Source organism: Octopus bimaculoides, chromosome 16 (assembly GCF_001194135.2).
Source record: "Octopus bimaculoides isolate UCB-OBI-ISO-001 chromosome 16, ASM119413v2, whole genome shotgun sequence".
NCBI lineage: Eukaryota > Metazoa > Mollusca > Cephalopoda > Octopoda > Octopodidae > Octopus > Octopus bimaculoides.
This window is the reverse complement of record NC_068996.1, coordinates 38,202,071-38,222,418: the sequence shown is the minus strand read 5'-3', so window position 1 is coordinate 38,222,418 and position 20,348 is coordinate 38,202,071. Positions and strand designations below refer to the sequence as shown.

Here is a 20,348-nt window from a genome sequence, read left to right as displayed (position 1 = left end):
GAGAGAGAGAGAGAGAGAGAGAGAGAGAGAGAGAGAGAGAGAGAGTGAGAGTATTTTACTGCCACACCACACATGTTCTGACTGGTTCATAATATCTATGAATGATGCCAAAGCAGACTGGATCATATATCATTTCATGTTATTCTGCATAAGCATTTTTTGCTAAGGACAACCAAGAAAAACTTTAAAATGACAGTACAATTTGGAAAAAAAATTAAAAACAGATTTCTTACAAATCTATAGGTTATGCGATACAGTCAATTTAATTGATCATACGTAATTGGTTCATCAGAATGGTGAAAAATAGTCAACTGTGGCTGACATTAGGCTCAGGATATATAGATGAAATCACATATTGCAAGTTATTTTTGTCTGTTAACCTTCCAATAACACCTTCATAATAATGGTATCTAATTCTGGAGCATCGAAGCCAAACAATTATTTGCAATGAGAGTATATTAAAATCCTATGGAAATTATTTAAGACAAACAATTAGTTATGATTATTTATTTGAAGAGGTCTGAAATTCTCTATAAAAGAAATAAAATAAGATTTTACACATGGAAATAAGACTTATGCTATTTAGAGGCATGAGAATATATTAAAGGAAAGCATGCCTGTAATATATAACTTTGTGATAATACTGATTGATGTATGTCTAATCAATACTCAACATACAACACAAACAATAAATTGATATCATAAGAACACTAAATAGGGTTCATTTGGAAAAATAAAAAAAAGTACCATGTATGAATAACAAATAAAATAAAACAAAGAATATGTTTTGTTTATTTAAATAACTCTTAAGTGACACAAGTGATCAGCACATTGAGTTCAATAAGTGACAACATGGAGTCAGTGCATTTGTTAATTTGCCTCTTAAGAAATATGTGTGTGTGTGTGTTTATTCATTTGTGTTCTATTCATATTTCACAAGTACGTTCAGTTTTTTAAAAACATATTCTTATGATTCATTTGAATTATTCAGATTTATTGAATGCATGGCAAAAATAGGTCAAAGTTGTACCATGGGAAAAAAATGTGAAAAAAAAAAGAAATTAAATTTTCAACACTACTTCATTATTCTTACTAGTTATATGCTAACATAATAATTTTAGAGCAGGAATAAAAAAAAAGATTTTAAATAACCAATAAGGTGCTTTTCATTTGTTAAGCTTTCCTCTTATTCAAATCAAATAACAAAGCAGCAAGACTTTAAGAGACATCCTGAGATAGTTTAATCCTAAACACCTCCATTATCCTTACAAAAACGGTCACCAAATCACTTGATTTCAATAAAAAGGTATTTACTCACTACAGTTCATAATTATCTACCAACATTGATTTTAAACCCAACATCTTTAGGATACTGCCAACATTAAGTTGAATATATTTTCATTGATTATTTCTACACATTCAAAAAAAAAAAAAACAGTTGCTTTAATGTCCTCTTGCTTTTGAGAACACTGAAAAAAGCAAAGTTATTGCCCTTGACATCAGCAATTCTTTGAAAATGTCATCAGAAGCAACTCCACAGACCCAACTTATCAACCAAAGTGGAATTGAAGCTTCAATTGAAACTCTCTCTCTCTCTTGCAGCTAGTCATCATCTTGGATGAATGCCGATGCCCACCTAATTCTCCAACCTTTGCTATACATTAGCTGTCACATGAACTAATGAAAGATCCTCATAACCTATAACTCTGCAGATAAAAAAATTTTTTAAAACACCCCACATTGGAGCCCTAGATATTAAAAAAAAAAAGAAAAAGTCATGACTGAACACTTTTAATCATCATATTTAAGATAGGGTTAAACAACTTCTGATCATGGGAATGCTAATTACATCCTACCTGACAATAAAGAGAAATATGAAATAAAATATTAACATTCTGTGAAAGTGCTTGGCCTAACAATTCTTCAAACTCCTTTAGAGCCACTACACAAATATAAGACTGTTTTAGAATGGATGAGTTTCTTCTGCAAGACTACACCATACTTCAATCCTGAATAGCTGCTAATCTCTTTAAGAAAATGTTAACATTCAATAGCTTTACTGTCTATCTATCTGATTAAGAGGCCTACATTTACATAAATCCACTATACTCTCTCTACATAGACCACCATACTCACCAACACAGTAATGAAGGAATTGCTAAGTAGTAGTACACTTGAATACAAAAATTGTAATGTTCAGAGATTAAATTACCCTTGGCTGTCAAATTATTTTTAGTTTCTAATGATCTCTGCATTAGATATATTAACATTAATTATTGTAATTTATCTACTATTATAATTTCATTTATTAACAAAACCCTTTCTCTCAATGTTTCATTTTCCAGGCCATTACTTGCTCTCACATTTAATCAGCAATAATCAAAACTGAACATTAAATACTCTAAGCTAAGTCTGTTATTTCTATGCCCAAGGCTCAAAAGGAATGAGAAAATTTTCCAGAAAAACAGTTTGTTAAATTAAGAATGTTGGATGCTGATATTCAGTTCACATTGACAGAAATGTGAAATATGTTTAATTCAGTCAGGAGTTTTGTGAAAGGAAGTTTACTGAAAATAATTGTTTCAGAAGTTTTAATCTTACTAGTATAAATTATATTTTTCTTTTAGGGTATTTTGTGTCAAATCTCACCAAGTTCAATCAATGAAATACCATACAAATGACTGAACTCCTTCATACAAATTTATATGCCCTTAACCTATTACTGATGGTTATAAATTGTAAGAGAAGGTACATGGCTCAGTAAGACTATCAGGCTCACAACCAGTGAGTTTGATTCCCAGATTGGGCTGTATGTTGTGTTCTTGAGCAAGACACTACTTCATGTTGCTCTAGTTCACTCAACTGTACAAATGAGTTGTGACATCACTAGTGCCAAGCTGTATTGACTTTTGCCTTAGCATGGAGAGGGAAGGCCGATATGCACAGACGACTGATGATCTTTTATGAACAACCTTGCCTTGACTTGTGCCTTGGAAGGGAACTTTCTATCTAGGGGCAATCCCATGATCATTCATGACCAAAGGATGTCTTTACCCTATTACCATTTATAAATTGTTAGTTATATTATTGACTCAAATAGCAAATATGGGTCCTCTAATGAGATTTAATTCATAACAAAACCCTTATACTAACACTTTGTCTAAGCTATTTCTACAGATCAGTATTAATATATCATTAATATATTTAAGCCTGTAAACAATGTTAAATGACCAAACATCAATAGACAGATTTTACTTCAAAACTTAATTATTTCATGATATTAAGTTTAAACAATAAGTCAATTTGTATAATCTAAAAGTTCATTTAAAAACAAAGATAAATTTATTCAGAGATACACTACCAGTTTTCATTAACCAACAAAGGAAACTGTTGCTATAAATAAGATATGTTTGTTATAAACAAACTATTTATATATAGCATACAGTTATTAATTCAGTTTTAAAATAGTTTGATCAAAGCCTTAAAAACTAAATTCTCAAAAACAATCATTACAGAAACTTCTATTGACTTATGCATAAACAAAATCATCGTGATATTCGGGAGATTATTGGAAAGAAGATGACTTTCTACAAAGAATATTACTTACTTTCATGAGAATAAAAAAATATATATAAATAAATCCACAAATTAATTTTATTTCAAATTTTAAATATTAGAAGTATACATATTTTGGAACATAATGCAGCTAAAATTGTTATCAGTACTGGATAAATGTTCCTTTATACTTCTTTGAAAGTTACCAATACAATACAATAATGATTAATCCATCTCTCAATTTTTAGTTTATTTTTATAAGAACTTCAGAAAATGGCAATTAAGAAACAACAAAAGTAAACCTTGCTAGTTTACATCACAAGTGCTATGATTTAAAGAATCTTTTAAAACAAACCTGTGTTTCAGGTTTGTTCTGTGTTGCTAAACTATAACTCTATGAACCTTAATTTCAAAATTTTATTTCAGAAGCTTGAGAAAACAAAATTTAATAAGAAATGTTTAGATAGTTTTTTTTTCAATAAAAATCAAAGGAACATCAGAATTAAAAAAAAAACTGAATCTGTAAATTTACCAAATTCGTGTTTATTTTTTATCAAATAAATGGAGATTTTGTAATTGTAAACAGCCATAACATCAGAATTGTATAAAATCTATTTATACATAATTATAAATTGCAACAAATGTCTAACTTTGAAGTGCAAAGAAAAATCATATCCTACAATAGAAACTTACATTTGGAAATAACATTAAAAGGGGAAACAAAAATTTCTCAAAAATTTTAGTTTTTCATATTTTCTTACATTGTAAGGTGAGGCATGTTTCAAATGCAATTTTTGAATTATGATTAAAAAAAAAAAAAAACCTTTGTAGCTATGCCATTATTATTCACAAGAACAGTTTTTATCAAAAATAAGAATACAACAGCTTCAAGAAGAGTTAACTTGTTTAATTTCATATTGTCATCTGTCATTCATTCCTGTCTTTTTCTATTTGCATATAATTAAATAATTAATCCTTACAAAGGTGGGCTGAAAAGTTCATAGGCTGACTATGAAGGGACAATGCTAGAGTAGTGAGATCTTGCATGGTTAATTTTAACTCTTTATTAATAACTACATTGTTTATTTCCAGATAAAATAACATCTGTTTGTTCAAAAAAAAAAGACTTAAAAAATAACTAGTAGCAACTTCTCTTTAAAATGGTGTTGGCTTTGTAGTGTTAAGTACCTGCAGAAAATTCATGTAGATCCAGCTGGTTTTCTTGAATGTTTTATGAGCTAGGATGAGTTTTGGGTTCATCACTTTGGGCCGGAGACAGACAATCCAAGCAGTGGAAAGACCCCTCATCACCTGCTCCAAAGAAGGCAAAGTTGTTTCATCTGTCATGGAGGCAATGGCCTCAGTTTTTTGGGATGCAAAAGGCATTGTGGTTATTGACTGTCTTCAAAAGGGCCACACCATCAATGAAGTGTACCACACCAACTTGCCGAGGCAGTTACAAAGGGCTATCAAGAAGACCAAACACCCAAGAAAACTGATGAAAGGGGTCTTGTTTCTTCAAGACAGTACTGCAGCATACAAGTCTTTGGTTTCAATGGCTCCTGCGCATAATTGTGGCTTTGAACTGGTTGATCACCCTCCTTTTTTTCCTGATTTGGCCCCATCTGACTATCATCTGTTCCCCGACAAGAGAAAACACTTGGCTGAGATCCAATATTGCAGTGATGATGATGATGTCATATCTGCTGCTGTTGATTTTCTTTGAGCAACAGAAAGAAAGCTTCTTCCCCAATGGGATCCAAGCACAGTAACACTGATGGGTGAAGTGCGTGGACCACAAGGACAATGTTGAAAAATAAACCTCATATGGCCACTTTCCATGAGAGTATTTTGGTCAGCCTATGAAATTTTCAGCCAACCCACATAATTCAATCAAAATTGACCCAATAAGCATTAACAAAAATAAAGAAAATAGAAATGTTAAAAGCTAAAATAGAAAGACACAACTTATGATTTATAAATTACACTTAACAGATAAATCCACAACAGCTAATATAATGAAAAATACAATATGTAAAGTTTAATTATGCAAATTCATTTGAATATTTAACAGTTAACTTTTAAAGAACAAAATGAATAATAAACAAAAGAAATTCTGATAAAATTGGCATAAGAAATTTAGAGGTTAAATTTGTTTGCATTTTAAAGTATTCTGCTTATTTCTAAATCATTACTAAACTTTAATGAAATAAATGTCGCAACAAGTTAAGAAAAAAAAGAATACTCAAGTAAAAAGTAAATTGCACTTTGTTGGCCAATGCAGTTATAAACTGTCTCGTTTGTGATTAATATTGACATACAAAAAAAAAAGACAACTAAAATTGTTATGTTATTGTTTTAAAGCCCGTTGAGCTGGTGGCATATAATATTGCTGAGTAGGTTTCATTTTTTCTGCTATCTGTTGCTGTTGCTGTATGCGTCTACTGTACCCACCACCACCTCTACGAAACTCCATTGTTGAGATATGGCTTTGTTGAAACAATACATGCTCATTAGTATATTGTGCTGTTGGAGGCATTTGCTGGTGAATTTGCTGAGTAATTGAGGGCTGGTGAGAATGTGGTTGTTGATGAGCTACTACAGGTCCAGATTGGGACATAATATTTGCATTATTAAAACCTTGTTGTCCAGTTTGATTCTTTCTTGTGTTTGCGTTCTGTTTTGAATTTTCATGCTAAAAGAAATAGATATTTTATAAACATTAAACAAATGCAGACACAAATAATAATTTAATCTGTTATTAAATTCATATAATATAGCCAGCATATACTTAATGGGTCACTTCTTTCAGTGGAAAAATTTAAGTGTTGTAGAGTGAAAATGTACACCCCTCCCAGTAAAAAATGGTAGTAGCCAGCCATTATAAATAGACCAGTAGCTGGTCAAAAGGTTGAGAAAAAAAATACATTCACACAAAGAGTTTAAACAAATTCATGTGGAAAATTAAATACCTCAACAGAAAAGAAACAAAAATCTTGTGCAAACTTACAAAAATTGTAAAATATGAAAAAACTTGTTTGTTGGGATAGTTGAGTTACAAAAACAGCAACAATAGCAACAACAACAAGGATTGCAGTAGCAAATGTGACAACTAATGAAGTTGATAACCAAACCAGAGAATACATTTTCATCTGACCATGTAGCAGATTCCATAAGCAAATTCAAATATGACCTTGAAGAAGGAGTAACCTTCAAGGTTTACCTTTGAAGATTTCAACAGATTTTTGAAAGAAAATGTCAGGATTGGATGGACGATTTAAAAACGCATCTAGTTTTAAGAAAGCTAGGGACAGCAGAGCATGAGAAGTATAGTAACTTCATATTGCCAAAAAAAGCATCCAACATAAATTTCATCGACACAGTTGACATTTTGTGCAAAATGTTTAGTGAAAAGAGCTCACTGTTTAATACTAGATGGAAATGTTTAAACATAAAAAAGAGTGAAGATGAAGACTTCACTACTTACAATGGACAGGTCAACAAAGAATGTGAGAGATTTAGGCTGGATATGCTTACTCCAGATTCTTTCAAGTGTTTGATTTTCACACAAAGATTGCCAGATAGAAGAGATGCAGCAATTAGAATGAAAATTCTATCAAAACTGGAAATGAACCAGGATTTGACAGTGCAGAAACTGTTGGAAGAGTGTGACAGGGTATTAAAATTAAGGCAAGACATGAAGAAATTCAATGGAAAGAGTGTTTCCACATAAGACCAGTGCAAAAAAGTTGGAAGACAAAGTGTTGCAGGAAAAACAGAAAAGATATCAGGATGTAGACAGACATATGGCACATATGACCCACATATGGATGCACCTGCAAAAAAGATTGTCTGTATAAAAAAGCAAAGTGTTTTCGCTGTAGATTTACAGGACATATAAAATCGCACTGCAAAACTAGAATGATGGGAAAATGGAAAAAAACAATAAAAAATAAATAGTTTTTCAGCAGGAAAAGTTGTAACTACAACAAAAAATTTGTGAATGTGAGAATTGCAATTAGACACAGAAAGTGATATCACAAACATGAACAAGAAAACATGGGAACAAATGAGCAAACTAAAATTATGTAGTTCAAACAGAATAGTGTACAGAGTTTGTAGTAAAATGCCCAAAGGTCAAGCCAAAAAAGTGAATGCTTATGTGTTGAAAAAAAAACACAAATTTCACGCCAAATGTACGGAGAAATTAAATTTATGGGATACATCCATAAGCACTTTGTTCAAAGTCAACGAACTGAAACAAATGTGATGCGGAACATCGTACGTGAACTACCAGTAACCTTGAAAGAAATAACAAATTTATTCATGTGACAAAAAGAAAACTGTGACCGACAAAAGGAAATAAAGAAATCTCTGATGCAAAGAACCATCAAGATGTGAACGTGTACTAATGTACGCTCAGAGGGTGGTCATACCACAGACATTACAGAAGAGAATACTAAAAGTGTTTCATGTGGGACACCCAGGTATCTCTAAAATGAAAGTGCTGATGTGAAGTTTCATATACTGGTCAAGCATGGACAAGGAAGCTGAAAACCTGGTAAAAGGCTGCAGAGGGTGTGCGCTGGCAGCGAAACTACCTACTACAAAATGAGAACCTCGACTGGAAGTGAAAATACCATGGTCCTGATTGCATATCGATTTTGCAGGCCCAGTAAATGGATATTATTACTTAATAGTAGTGGACAGCTACACAAAATGGCCTGAGGTCGTGAGGTGTAAACAACCAACCTCAGATGTTAATAAATTTCTTACGCGAACTGTTTGCAAGGTTTGGTGTACCAGATATAATTGTCTCTGATAATGGAACACAGTTTGTATCCTGTGAGTTTAAAAAATTCTGTGAGATGTTCACGTTAGAACATAAAATTATAGCACCAAATCACCCAAGATCAAATGGAAGGGCCGAACAGTTTGTGGACACTTTTAAGAGAGTTTTAAAGAAAGCTAATAGGGAAGCTACGGATGAGGTCACAATCCAACAACTTTTAAGGGTATACAGGGGAACTCCGAACCTAAATACACCAGAAGGAAGTTTACTAGCAGAATTAATGTTTGCCAGAAAGGTGAAGTCAATATTCGATAAACTGTTTCCAGTGAAGAAAAAAAATGTGCTAGTAAAGATATGCCAAAATTCTTTAGAATAGGTGATAAGGTATATGTAAGGATGTACAAGGATGGCAAGCAATACTGGGAAGAAGGAAGAATTGTAACATACATAGGAAGAATGATGTATGGTGTAAGAAGCAGAAATGGAATGGAAAGGAGACATAGAAATCAGCTTCAGGAAAGAGTCATAGAAAAGGAACCAACAAGGACAGAAATACCGACGGATTGGCTATATGACACTTTTCAGGTTCCAACACCATTACAAGAAGTTGAAACCACATGTACAAGGAAAAGGAAGAACACTGAATTCCTAAAAGTAGACCCTAAGAAAAAAAGATATTGTGTGTGTGTGTATATATATATATATATATATATATATATATAAATAAAAGAAAAAAGGAGGAGATAGGGTGAATAAAAGAAATTGATTGCTAAATAGAAAAATTAAAAGGGGAGATGTTGTATAGTGAAACTGTACACTCCTCCCAGTAAAAAGTGGTAGTAGCCAGCCATTATAAATAGGCCAGTAGCCAGTCAACAGGAAGAAGGTGAGAAGGTCAAGAGTATGTGTAGACTGTGTTGATAGTCGTGTCTGTGCTGATATAGTAACTATACTGTGATACTGAGTGGGTGTTATAACAATCCAAGCTTTTGAGGATAATAACACTGTATGACTGGGGGTCATACAGTGCCAGATAGAACCATTCTATCGATGACTTTGGAATATAACAATATCTCTAAGAGCGACAGCTGTCGTCAAAAGACAGATACAACTGTGGCATAAGACCATTGTACAACAGAAAAATAACTCTCTTTAAATAAAAAATCTTTCTAATGCTTTTTTTTTTTTTTTAAATGGTCATAATTTCTTTTTTTTAGTAATGTTTATTAGTACACTAAATTCCATTTTAACTCTATAGCCTCACTAATAGACATGTGTAATTAACTGGAGTAATTAAATGAAATTGCAGAGTAGGAGAAAAAGATTGATATTTAAATCAGTTGTGATTAGAAAGCTATTGTGGCTAAGTTACAAATGAATAGATTGCATAACAAAACAAGAATAAAATGAATTTTCACTTAGGCCACAGATGTTAAATGAAGATGACAATTGCATTATATGTATCCATAATTTACTCAGATTCCACCCATATTCTATTGGTCTGTTGAATTGCTAAGCTAAGAGGACATAAACACATAAACACACACACACACATATATATACATAATGTATGTATGAGGAGCTTCTTTCAGTTTCCATCTACCAAATCCACTCACAAGGCCTTGATTGGCCTGAGGCTATACAGTAGAAGACACTTGCCCAAGATGCTATGCTGCAATTTTTTTCAAAATTGATGATAAAAACAATTGCCAGGGAATCCAAAGCTATCAATTTTTTGTTTATAAATATATCTACAATGAAGATTCATTTATTGAAGATTTTCATGATAATCTAGTTAGTAAAGTATGGTTGGACACACTTCCTAAACCCAACCACTTTACAGAGTGTACTGGTGCCTTTTACATGTCACCGGCATGAGTGCCTTTTACATGCCATCTGATGAGATAAAGTAATAAGTATATACTTATTACTTTATCTCATCACTTAGTGTTTATGGTTGGCTTGCTACTTAAAACACCAACTTGAACTGCCACTAAAAGCAAGAATGTTATAATTACTTAATGACAATTGGCTATGGGCAGCTTATCAATTAAGCAGATATGTGTACCACAGAATAAAAGTATAAACAAGCAAAACAACTGCTATCAGGTTTGGTTATGACATCTATAAATTTAAACATAAGGGCTGATTAAGAAGTAAGAAGATATGCAGAAAGTCTCTTACAGCTGTTTCAAGAACAGATGTGCAGATGGTGCATTTCCCTGCAAACAAAATGTAGCTATCCATATAGTAGTAATCTATGCCATCATCAGAGGAAGAATGAGATATAACAGTGATATTGCCTGATGATGGAATAACTACCTGCATTACACAAGATGCACCATCTGCACTTCAGTTCTTGAAACAGCTGTAACAAGCTATCTGCACACCTTACTTCCTTATGGCCTATATTCTTCAAACTACTCAACCTTCATGTTTAAATATAATATCATAATCAAACCCGATATCATTCATTTGCCTGTTTATACTTTTGTGTGTGTATATATATATATATATATACATACACATACAGGGTAAAGACCCCCTTCGGGTATGAATGACCATGAGATTGCACATAGAAAGTTACCCTCCCTAGGTACAACTCCCAAAACAAGGTTGTTTATGGAAGACCAGTAGTTACCCATGCATACCAGCCTCTACTCTCCACAACACCAATATTATCCAAGGGGAAAGCAAAGGCCAATACAGCTTGGCACCAGTGATGTCACAATTCATTTCTTCAGCTGAGTGAACTGGAACAAGGTGAAATAAAGCATCTTGCTCAAGAACACAACCGGATATGGGAATTGAACTCATTACCTCATGATTTTGAGCCTGACATTCAAACCACTGAGCCATGCACCTTCACATATATGTGTGTGAGTGTGTATGGAGGTATGCTGAATCTACATTGATATAGTTGACACTCAGTTGCTTGTCACACACCTCTCCACTCACTCTCTCTTGGGCACTTATTGTCATCTATTACTTACCCTTACCACTGTCCACCTCAATTACTATTTATTATATTCAGCCTTCTCCCTGAAACACTGTTTCTACCATTACACTCCTCTTCTGTCCCCCACCCCCATCCATTCTTGTTATTCTATCATTTCTCTCTCTCTCTCTCATTCACTGTTGTGATCACATTGTCTTGAGTGGAATACACATCTTAGAGTGTAGTGGTCAGGATTCTTTACTCATATAGTGTATAAAGTAACCTTATTGTGCTAGTGTCGTGATACAAGAAAAAATTAAACCAACTGACAAACAAGAAGAAAACACATAAAATAAAAAGGCCCTACATGGTCCTCCCACCCATCTAGCAGGATAGTAACTCTTGATAAGAACGGACATAGACTATAAGCCATCCACCCAAAAGTGGTCATAAAATGATGGTGAAGAAAATAAATAAGAGAAAATTCAAAATGTATTTATACTAACTCACCCAGCTCTTAGAAACTGGTTTCACATCAGCTAGCATAACTTCTTCCGCATTACCATATTCTAGAAAAGTGACTACACAGGTTGGAAGGTCAGGAACAACATAATCAATAACAGCAGGATAAAACTGTGTAGAGATAAAGAAAAACAATATGTTAGACATCTGAAAATTGCTTTTAAAACATTTTTGATCATTAACCCTTTAGCATTCAAGTTTCTTAGTCAAATGTAATGCTTACTTATTTATTCCCTTTGTTTTGAATTAATTATACATTATTTTGTAACAACAAGATTTCAATGGTGCGTTTGTATATTTTTAGAATGACATTGTAGGATAGGTGTGAGAGGTTAGATCTGGTCAGTTTGAACATAAAACACACAGAATATTTGGTCCAGATATGACCAGTTTAAATGCTAACAAGTTAAAATAGCAGTGAGATTAAAGTTCTGGATTACTAATCACCATGAACTTTATCTATTAAGAGGAGTAAAGTTAAATATAAACATACCAAGCTACAAGGCAATCAACTTGCACACTATGATAGTAGTAGAACAAGTAACTCTAAATTTAGAAATACTACTCAGCCCAACAATGATAATAGGTAAAATGGGATATGCAAGTAGAATATTGTATAGTTTAACTCCCACCCCAGACCCTTTGGCCTTCAAAGAACACCCCATGTGCGCAGGATTTTCTTCTGGATGTTGGAAAACTACTATAAACCACTTTCCCCAACAAGCAAGTACAAAAAATGTTTAATAGAAACATTGTAAAAGTACCATATTTTACCACACCTAATCTAGCAGTATCAACAAGAAGAAATGAAATAATATTAAGAATAGCACAGGTGATTTTAATTATTACGTGTCACCCGCACGAAGGCCAGTCAGGCGGTACTGGCAACGGCCACGCTCAAAATGGTGGGTGGCACATAAAATACACCATTTTGAGCGTGGCTGTTGCCAGTACCGCCTGACTGGCCTTCGTGCGGGTAATACGTAAAAGCACCCACTACACTCTCTGAGTGGTTGGCATTAGGAAGGGCATCCAGCTGTAGAAACCCTGCCAAATCAGATTGGAGCCTGGTGTTGCCATCCGGTTTCACCAGTCCTCAGTCAAATCGTCCAACCCATGCTAGCATGGAAAGCGGATGTTAAACGATGATGATGATGATGGCAGATCTTTTTCCTTTGTTAATAACATATCTGTGTCCAGTATAAATAATACTGATTCAGGGCCGCCACCTAATAATAATTTTAATGCCAATACAACTAATAATATTTCACTAGTTAATAAACAAAATTGTATGTGTAACTGTAGGTGTCCTTTAAGTAATGAGTAGGCACTCAAAGCAAATTCATTATGCAAATGTTCTGTTCAAGCACCTGATAAAATATACTATTATAGAGGTGTCATGGTGTCATGTAAATTAAAATCCAGATGGAATAATCACGTACATTCTTTTTAATAATAAAAGAAAATGACATGACACTTCCTTAGATAAATTTATTTGGCCTTTCAAAAATAGCAACATTAATTACCCTATTACATGATTGATTTATATGTACCACACTTCCTTATAAAATGGGTAAGGTTCGTAATTTATGCTATATGAAAGCATTAGAAATCCTAAGTTGTGAATCTGGTCTTAATAAACAAAATGAATTATTGATCTCTTGTCCCCACAAATGCAATACAACATTTTTTTAAAATTCCTTTTAGCTAACTTATATAATATATACAGCATCAATGTTAGCATTGAATTCTCTGTGTAACTTTAACTCTTCCTTAACTATTCTCCATAATGATTTGTGCTCCTGGTTCTGAATTCCTATAGTATTAATTAATTAAGTCCTTCCATTTGTCCATCTATCTATCTTTTATTGCAATTATGATGTTTTGGAATAGCAATCATCTTTAGAAATGAAACACCTTTCAATAATTACATCTACACTACATCTCCAATAAGTTGATCTCTGAACATCAATAGATGTCTTGTTCTTGAATATATACACATAATACTTGACACAGTTCAAACTAAAAACCTTTATTTCTACACTCTTATTATCAATACAACTAACAAATATACATGACAGAGTAAACAACATGAGATTTTCTTTCAATTGATCAAAAACTGACCTTTTTATCTTCCCAGTATTTTGCTAAGCAATGATCTCCATTTCGCCAACTATGAATATTAACCTATGAAAAGAAAAGTGTTTTTGTTAATAAGAAATTTTCATTTAAACATTTTACTAGTAAAACTAATTCATCAAGCACAACACTGCCTTCATAGTAAAATAAACTATCCACATAATTCATTTAATTCTTTAAGCTTGGAAAACATTTTAAGAAAAATATTCTTACATAATTATGATGAAATGTTTCAGCATATAAGATGAACTCTTTAAACCTAGTAATGCTGTATCACAGAAGGAGGGATGGTCCAAGGCAAGTTAATTAATTCTTTACACAGAATTCTTTAAGAAAATAGATTTAGACCCTAAAGTCATGAATCCTTTTTAAAGCAATTGATTAGAACAAATAGATTTGTGGGTGTGAAGCATGTACCTGTTTGCCTGTAATGTAAGTCAGACTTGCATGACTCCACAATTTGAATGGTGCTGATGATCCTAAAATGGACTTAGGATCAGACACTAGCCAGTCGGTCTAGTAGTCAGGGCCTTATATAAGTGAGTGGGAGCCGGTGCACTATAAAATTGTGGAGAAGGCCTGAAATGGTGTGCATTCTCTCCCAATGACTCCCTGGAACTTACTAGCATTTGGCACATGGAGTTTTCAACTAACTGCACTTGAACAAGCAAAAATAATCTGTTTCTAAGCCTCTAAATATGATTGAGTAGTTATCAGTAAAATTCAAACTCAGAACAAGTGAATTCACTGACTTCTCTAATTTGAATTGCATTCTAAAGACTACTACCTTATTTCTTATTTGGATGCAAGCTAGATTCATTATCCAGTCAACAACACCCATCCATATCTCTTTTGTTACTATACAGAGTAAAAGATTTGAACTACTGAAAATTTCAATGTGCTTTTTTTATTTTCACATCCACATATTACAGTGATTCTACCATTTTTTCATTACCTATCAAAGTTGTTTTTATCTCTTCTGAGAAATATTTCTTAGAAATATACGAGGAGCAAGCTTCTGCCAAATTCAAATGCTGATCTTTAACAGATTCATGTGGTTTTATAACATATAACATTGAGTAAGATAAATTTGCACTAGAACAGCAAGTTACTAACTCATAACTAATACAAAAACAACAATTTATAATTCAAACATGGCAAACTACATGACACTAGGAACAAAATATAATGTGAAAACTTACCACATTTGGAGAAGGATTGGTTTTTCTTTCGTGCTTCAAATCTGAAGAATCAATATCAACTTGTTTCTTATGGCAATTATTTCCTCCACTACTACCAATGCCACCACCTTTTGGACGGTTAGCTGTATTATATGAATAATTATTTCGTCCATTGCTTCCATCATAACTAATGACATGTCTTGCATCAACATCAGTAATTTCGCTCATGTTCAGATTATCTAACATCTTTTGACCATGTGCAACGGGTGAAAACATTTGTTGCTGAAAGTCCCTGTTCATGATTTTATTAGGGTTTTCAGCCCCAAGAGATCCACTCACATTGTGGTGTTGAGGAGGATGTTGAGGTTGTTGATGATGTTGGTGGACGTCCTTCTGGTTGTAGGGTGGATATCTAGCATTTACATCATTAGAATAGTGTGCTGACTGTGAGGGATGCTGCTGCTGCTGCTGCTGTTGAGTTGGTCCTGAGCTTAAATTGAAATATGGTGTGTGTTGTTGTGTATGACCTTGATTATGGCAGTAGCTTCTTGTTTGTCGGGGAGTGGGACCAGATACCATCCCTGCTTGCCTAAGGTCACTGTGATAACCTTGATGGAAAACAGCTCGGTTGTTAGTATTTCCTTGAACTGAGGCATGGTTATTATAGCGCTGCTGTTGATGAGGATGATTATAATGAGTTGATGGGTTATTATTATTATTATTCAGTACATGATTCTGATCTTGTCCTCCAGAACGGTTGCTACTACCAACCAGTGCACTACTGGTGTTCTCATACTTGTTATAACCACGTTGGTTATAATTATGATTAGTATTTGCTGAATTATTAGGCACCAAAGTATTGTTATAATTACCATGGCTTGAATTACAGTATCTCTGCTGATAGTGATTGGAGTTGTTATAATCTTGACAATAAGCGGTGGCAGGGTACCCTGAATTTGACCCAGAATTAAAAGAGTGGATGTTGCTATTGTTGCTGCTACTATTATCATTGTTATTAAATCCATGACCACCTGAATAACTATTAGCACTATAGTTATTACTAGTATAATTACTGCTATGCCCATGACTAGAATGGTTAGTATTACTGTTACTTTGTGCTGAATCAGAGTTGTTGGCTTTACCAGACAATCGAGGTGGAAGGTTGCTTCTACGGTTACCAGCACTCTTTCTATTATCTGAATTTTGGCGCCCATCATAATCTGATTTATTATTATCATAGACGACATCCTTTTTAGAATCAGAAACTTTACTTTCAGTGTGAGTTTTCGAATCTAAAATAGAAAAAGTAATACATAACAATTAAACCATCTTAGAAAAGTGCTACATCATATGAAAAGAAATTAAGCACTAAAAAGTATTGACTAGTATTTTAGAAACTTTAAAAAGAATTTCAAAAAAAGCTAGGGAACATGGAAAAAGGACAGGCACACTGGTTCTGTCATATTTTGGAGTCTTTTATCCTTGGTGCACTATGTAATTTGACTTCATTTTGCTGGTGCCACCAGCAAGGGTGCTTTTTACATGCTGATGCTATGCAAGAAGCACCTGTGCTGGTACAATGTAGAAAGAACCTGTATTGCTGCTATGTGTAAAGCATCCATGTCATTCCCACATAAAAAGCAACCAGTATACTCTATAAAGTGGTTGGCATTAGGAAAGGCATCGAGCTGTAGAAACCACGCCAAAACAGAAACTGGTGCCTGGTGCAGCTCCAGGCTTTGCCAGCTCCTCTCAAACCATCCAACCCATGCCAGCATAGAAAATGGACATTAACTGAAGATGATGATGATATGCTAACATATTAGTGCAGTTTGTTTATAACTGATACTATATTTCAGTTTGTTTATAACTGATACTATATTTATGCAAGAAGATTTAAGGTTCAGTCAGCAACACTGTAGCACGTAAAATACACCATTTTGAGCATGGCCGTTGCCAGTACTACCTGACTGGCCTTCGTACCGGTGGCACGTAAAAGCACCTACTACACTCTTGGAGTGGTTGGCGTTAGGAAGGGCATCCAGTTGTAGAAACTCTGCCAAATCAGATTGGAGCCTGGTGTAGCCATCTGGTTTCACCAGTCCTCAGACAAATCGTCCAACCCATGCTAGCATGGAAAGCGGACGTTAAACGATGATGATGATGATGAAGATTCGATGTTAAAGTCAAATAGGATTAAATTATTTTATTGTTATTAATGTCTTTAGGATATTGAAATGTTGATCACCAGTGCCTCTGTCAAACAATCTGCCATTTGGTATCTTATAGAGTAAAATTTAACTACTCACTAAATTTTCTTTCCTTTTTCAGAAATACACAAGATCTCAAGATCTAAATGTTGGCAACCATCATTATGATACATACTACATTAATAAACCTTTTAGTTTACAGTGGTGAGTTCATATCACCCTAAAGAACTAGAGGAGGCAGCAGTATATCTTGGCGTCAATCACTAATGATATAATGGGTTCAAAAAATAATTACTAGAATTAGCATCTATTTGTTTTTCTTTTTTTTACTTGACTCTGGAGGAAGCAGTAACCCCCATAGCCTTTGCCAGCTCTGCCATTAATGTTCCTCTTCAACAGTTCTAAATCAACAGTTGCAGGAAAGGCAGGAGTAGGAAGGGAATTTTAAAGGGCTGATATTCTAGGGTGGAAAGACAGACTAAAGATTGGTGCAGGATTGGATAACAAAGGTAATGAGAAAATGAGTGACATGAGGGATGGAATGCCTAAGTGGAGATAGCATGAACCCAGAGCTCTGAAGGGGAAAAAGGCTATCAACACCAGTGCTACCAGAGCTCAACTGGTATTCATTTTATTGACCCCAAAAGGACGAAAGGCAAAGTCAAACTCGGCAGAATTTGAACTCAGAACATAAAGACACATAAATGCCACTGAGCATTTTGCCCAGCATGCTTATGACTGCCTGCTTCCCACCTTAACATATTTGGTAATATTAACACGGCTTGTGATAAATAAAACAAGCCTATTAACATATATTACAGCCAATCAACACATCCTAAATTCATTTATCTTAAACAATAAGTAGAGGACTTGCTCTATTTTTCCCTTATATCAATTTTGTTCTGTTGTGATGGGCAGGTCATCCTCCACTATTATTTCTCTCCAACACTGTCCTTTCGGTTATTCTTTACTATCATCCTCTCATAACAATACGTATATTTCTTTCATCACACTCTAATTTCTACTCTTTCAGTCATGGGGGCTATTTCTGTCTCTCCTTGCAAGCTATAAAGAAACTATGGTGCTGATTCCACAAAAAATTGCACCTAATACTCTCTGTAAGTGGTTAGTAAATCAAATTGAGTAAGTGACAACAGATCTTGAGAGGGTTCTTCAGTCTTGCTGAGAGCATAAACTTTGTAGTGCTGATGAGATGAAAAATGCAACCCATATACTCTGAAGAGTGGCAGGTGTTAGGAAGGACATCCTGTCCAAACTGAGACAATGGAGAAAAATGTGGTAGTCTTTGTCAGACAATCGTACCAAACTGCCCAACCCATGCCAACATGGAAAATAGATGTAGGATAATAATGTTCTTGTTAATTAGTAGACCATGTAGAACAGTTACCAGATATTTACATCATATCACCATTTTCATTTGCAATTCCACTTCAACATTTTACTACAATACTGTTTTAAAGCAGACGGAGTTTGTTTGTGACTCAACTTGGTATTTCTCATCAGACTGTTGCTTTTATTACACACACACACCATTTTGCCTTACCATGGGAGACTAATGCATTTCAAACACTTTTTTCATCGTAACTTATTCTGTCATTCGGAGGAAAAAAATGTTTGAAATGCATTGGTCTCCCATGGTAAGGCAAATCAGGGGGAAGGGGAGGAGGTGTGCAGGTACAATTAACACTAAAAATGTACAAAAAAATAGACTTCATCAAAGGCCAGGGGAGAGAAGCTTCCATTACCTAGGCAACCAAGCCAGTAGCAGAGGTAGATGCTCCGAGAATATAGCTGCTAGAATAAGAATGAGCTGGGCAAAGTTCAGAGAGTTCCTCTGATGGTAACAAAGTTCCTCTGATGGTAACAAAGGGCTTCTCCCTCAGAGTGAAAGGCAGACTGTATGATGCCTGTGTGCGAACAGCCATGCTACAAGGCAGTGAAGCTAATATGCTATGCTGGAAGACATGGGACAAGGTGGTGAAGCATGTTCTTCAAACGTTGAATCGTATGGAGACAATAGCAAGTGAGCAAAACCTTTGGCAACATGCTGTGCATGAGAAGACCCTTCAAACCAAGTGAAATCAGTCATGGCCGATGCTAGGGATGCATAACTGACACATAAGAAGTACCCTTCAAACATTGGGAGATATGCTGTGCTTGAGAAAACCCATCAAGCCAAGTGAAACCATAGCTGTGGCCGATGTCAGTGTTTTTTAGCAAGTTTGGCTTCTACAATTTACCTACATCTCTTATTCAAACACCTAGTGTAGACTTTCTAGGGAGACTCAACAAGGAGATATCTCTATAATTAGATTTTGACCATATAAAGCCATTATAATAGTAGTAGACAAAGCAGAGAGAGGAAACAATGCACCTGTGGGCGAGAGGCTGGAATATGTTTGAGAATGTCTTTACACCAAATAGTTAGATCATACTTTTCTATACATGGAGTCTAAAACATCTGTATGTGCATCAATAACACTAATTCAGCTGACCTATGGACAACATCAATAATTGTTGAAGCTGAAGTATCTTCTGGCTCTGAAGAGAAGGACCAGTTGTTGGGATGTGGTCTCAGTTGTGTTAAGGATGTGCTCTTATCGGGACATATCCTTGGAGATAGTGAAACCCAACAATCACAACGATTTTAAAAAACTCTGAGTACTACTGATAATTAGAAGTGTTATACAATTGTGTTTTTGTGGCAGATAAGATAGAGATTTTTATTTATTTACGGCCTCAAACATCTCATACCTTTCGCGCTTTAGTCTGCCCTCTATTATTTATCTTGTTTCTCTCCATGAAATTCAATTGAATTCAGTTTTTGTCTTAAATTCATACTTATTCATTTTCTAAGCTTCCTAAATTCATGCTACGTATATATTCTATTCACCTAGATTTCATTGCTCTTTTAAAAATTACGATTTATGCATTGTTGTCTCTCAAATATTTAAAATCTACGATCAAGAGCCCTATCTCCTCGCTGATGG

The 20,348-nt window shown here is 34.4% G+C and overlaps 1 protein-coding gene across 1 annotated transcript in view; it reads right to left on the bottom strand.

Annotated features, from left to right (window-relative positions):
• Positions 1-492: 492 nt before the first annotated feature.
• The window catches only part of LOC106869514 (tudor domain-containing protein 3), a 65,586-nt gene continuing 45,730 nt past the window's right edge, over positions 493-20,348 (bottom strand). Inside the window, exons 10-13 of the mRNA XM_014915282.2 lie at positions 15,149-16,419; positions 13,932-13,994; positions 11,796-11,918; positions 493-6,250 (exon numbers count right to left, since the gene is read on the bottom strand). Coding sequence (XP_014770768.1) covers positions 5,906-6,250; positions 11,796-11,918; positions 13,932-13,994; positions 15,149-16,419 — 1,802 coding nt within the window. The 3' untranslated portion in view covers positions 493-5,905. The remainder of the gene's footprint in view (positions 6,251-11,795; positions 11,919-13,931; positions 13,995-15,148; positions 16,420-20,348) is intronic.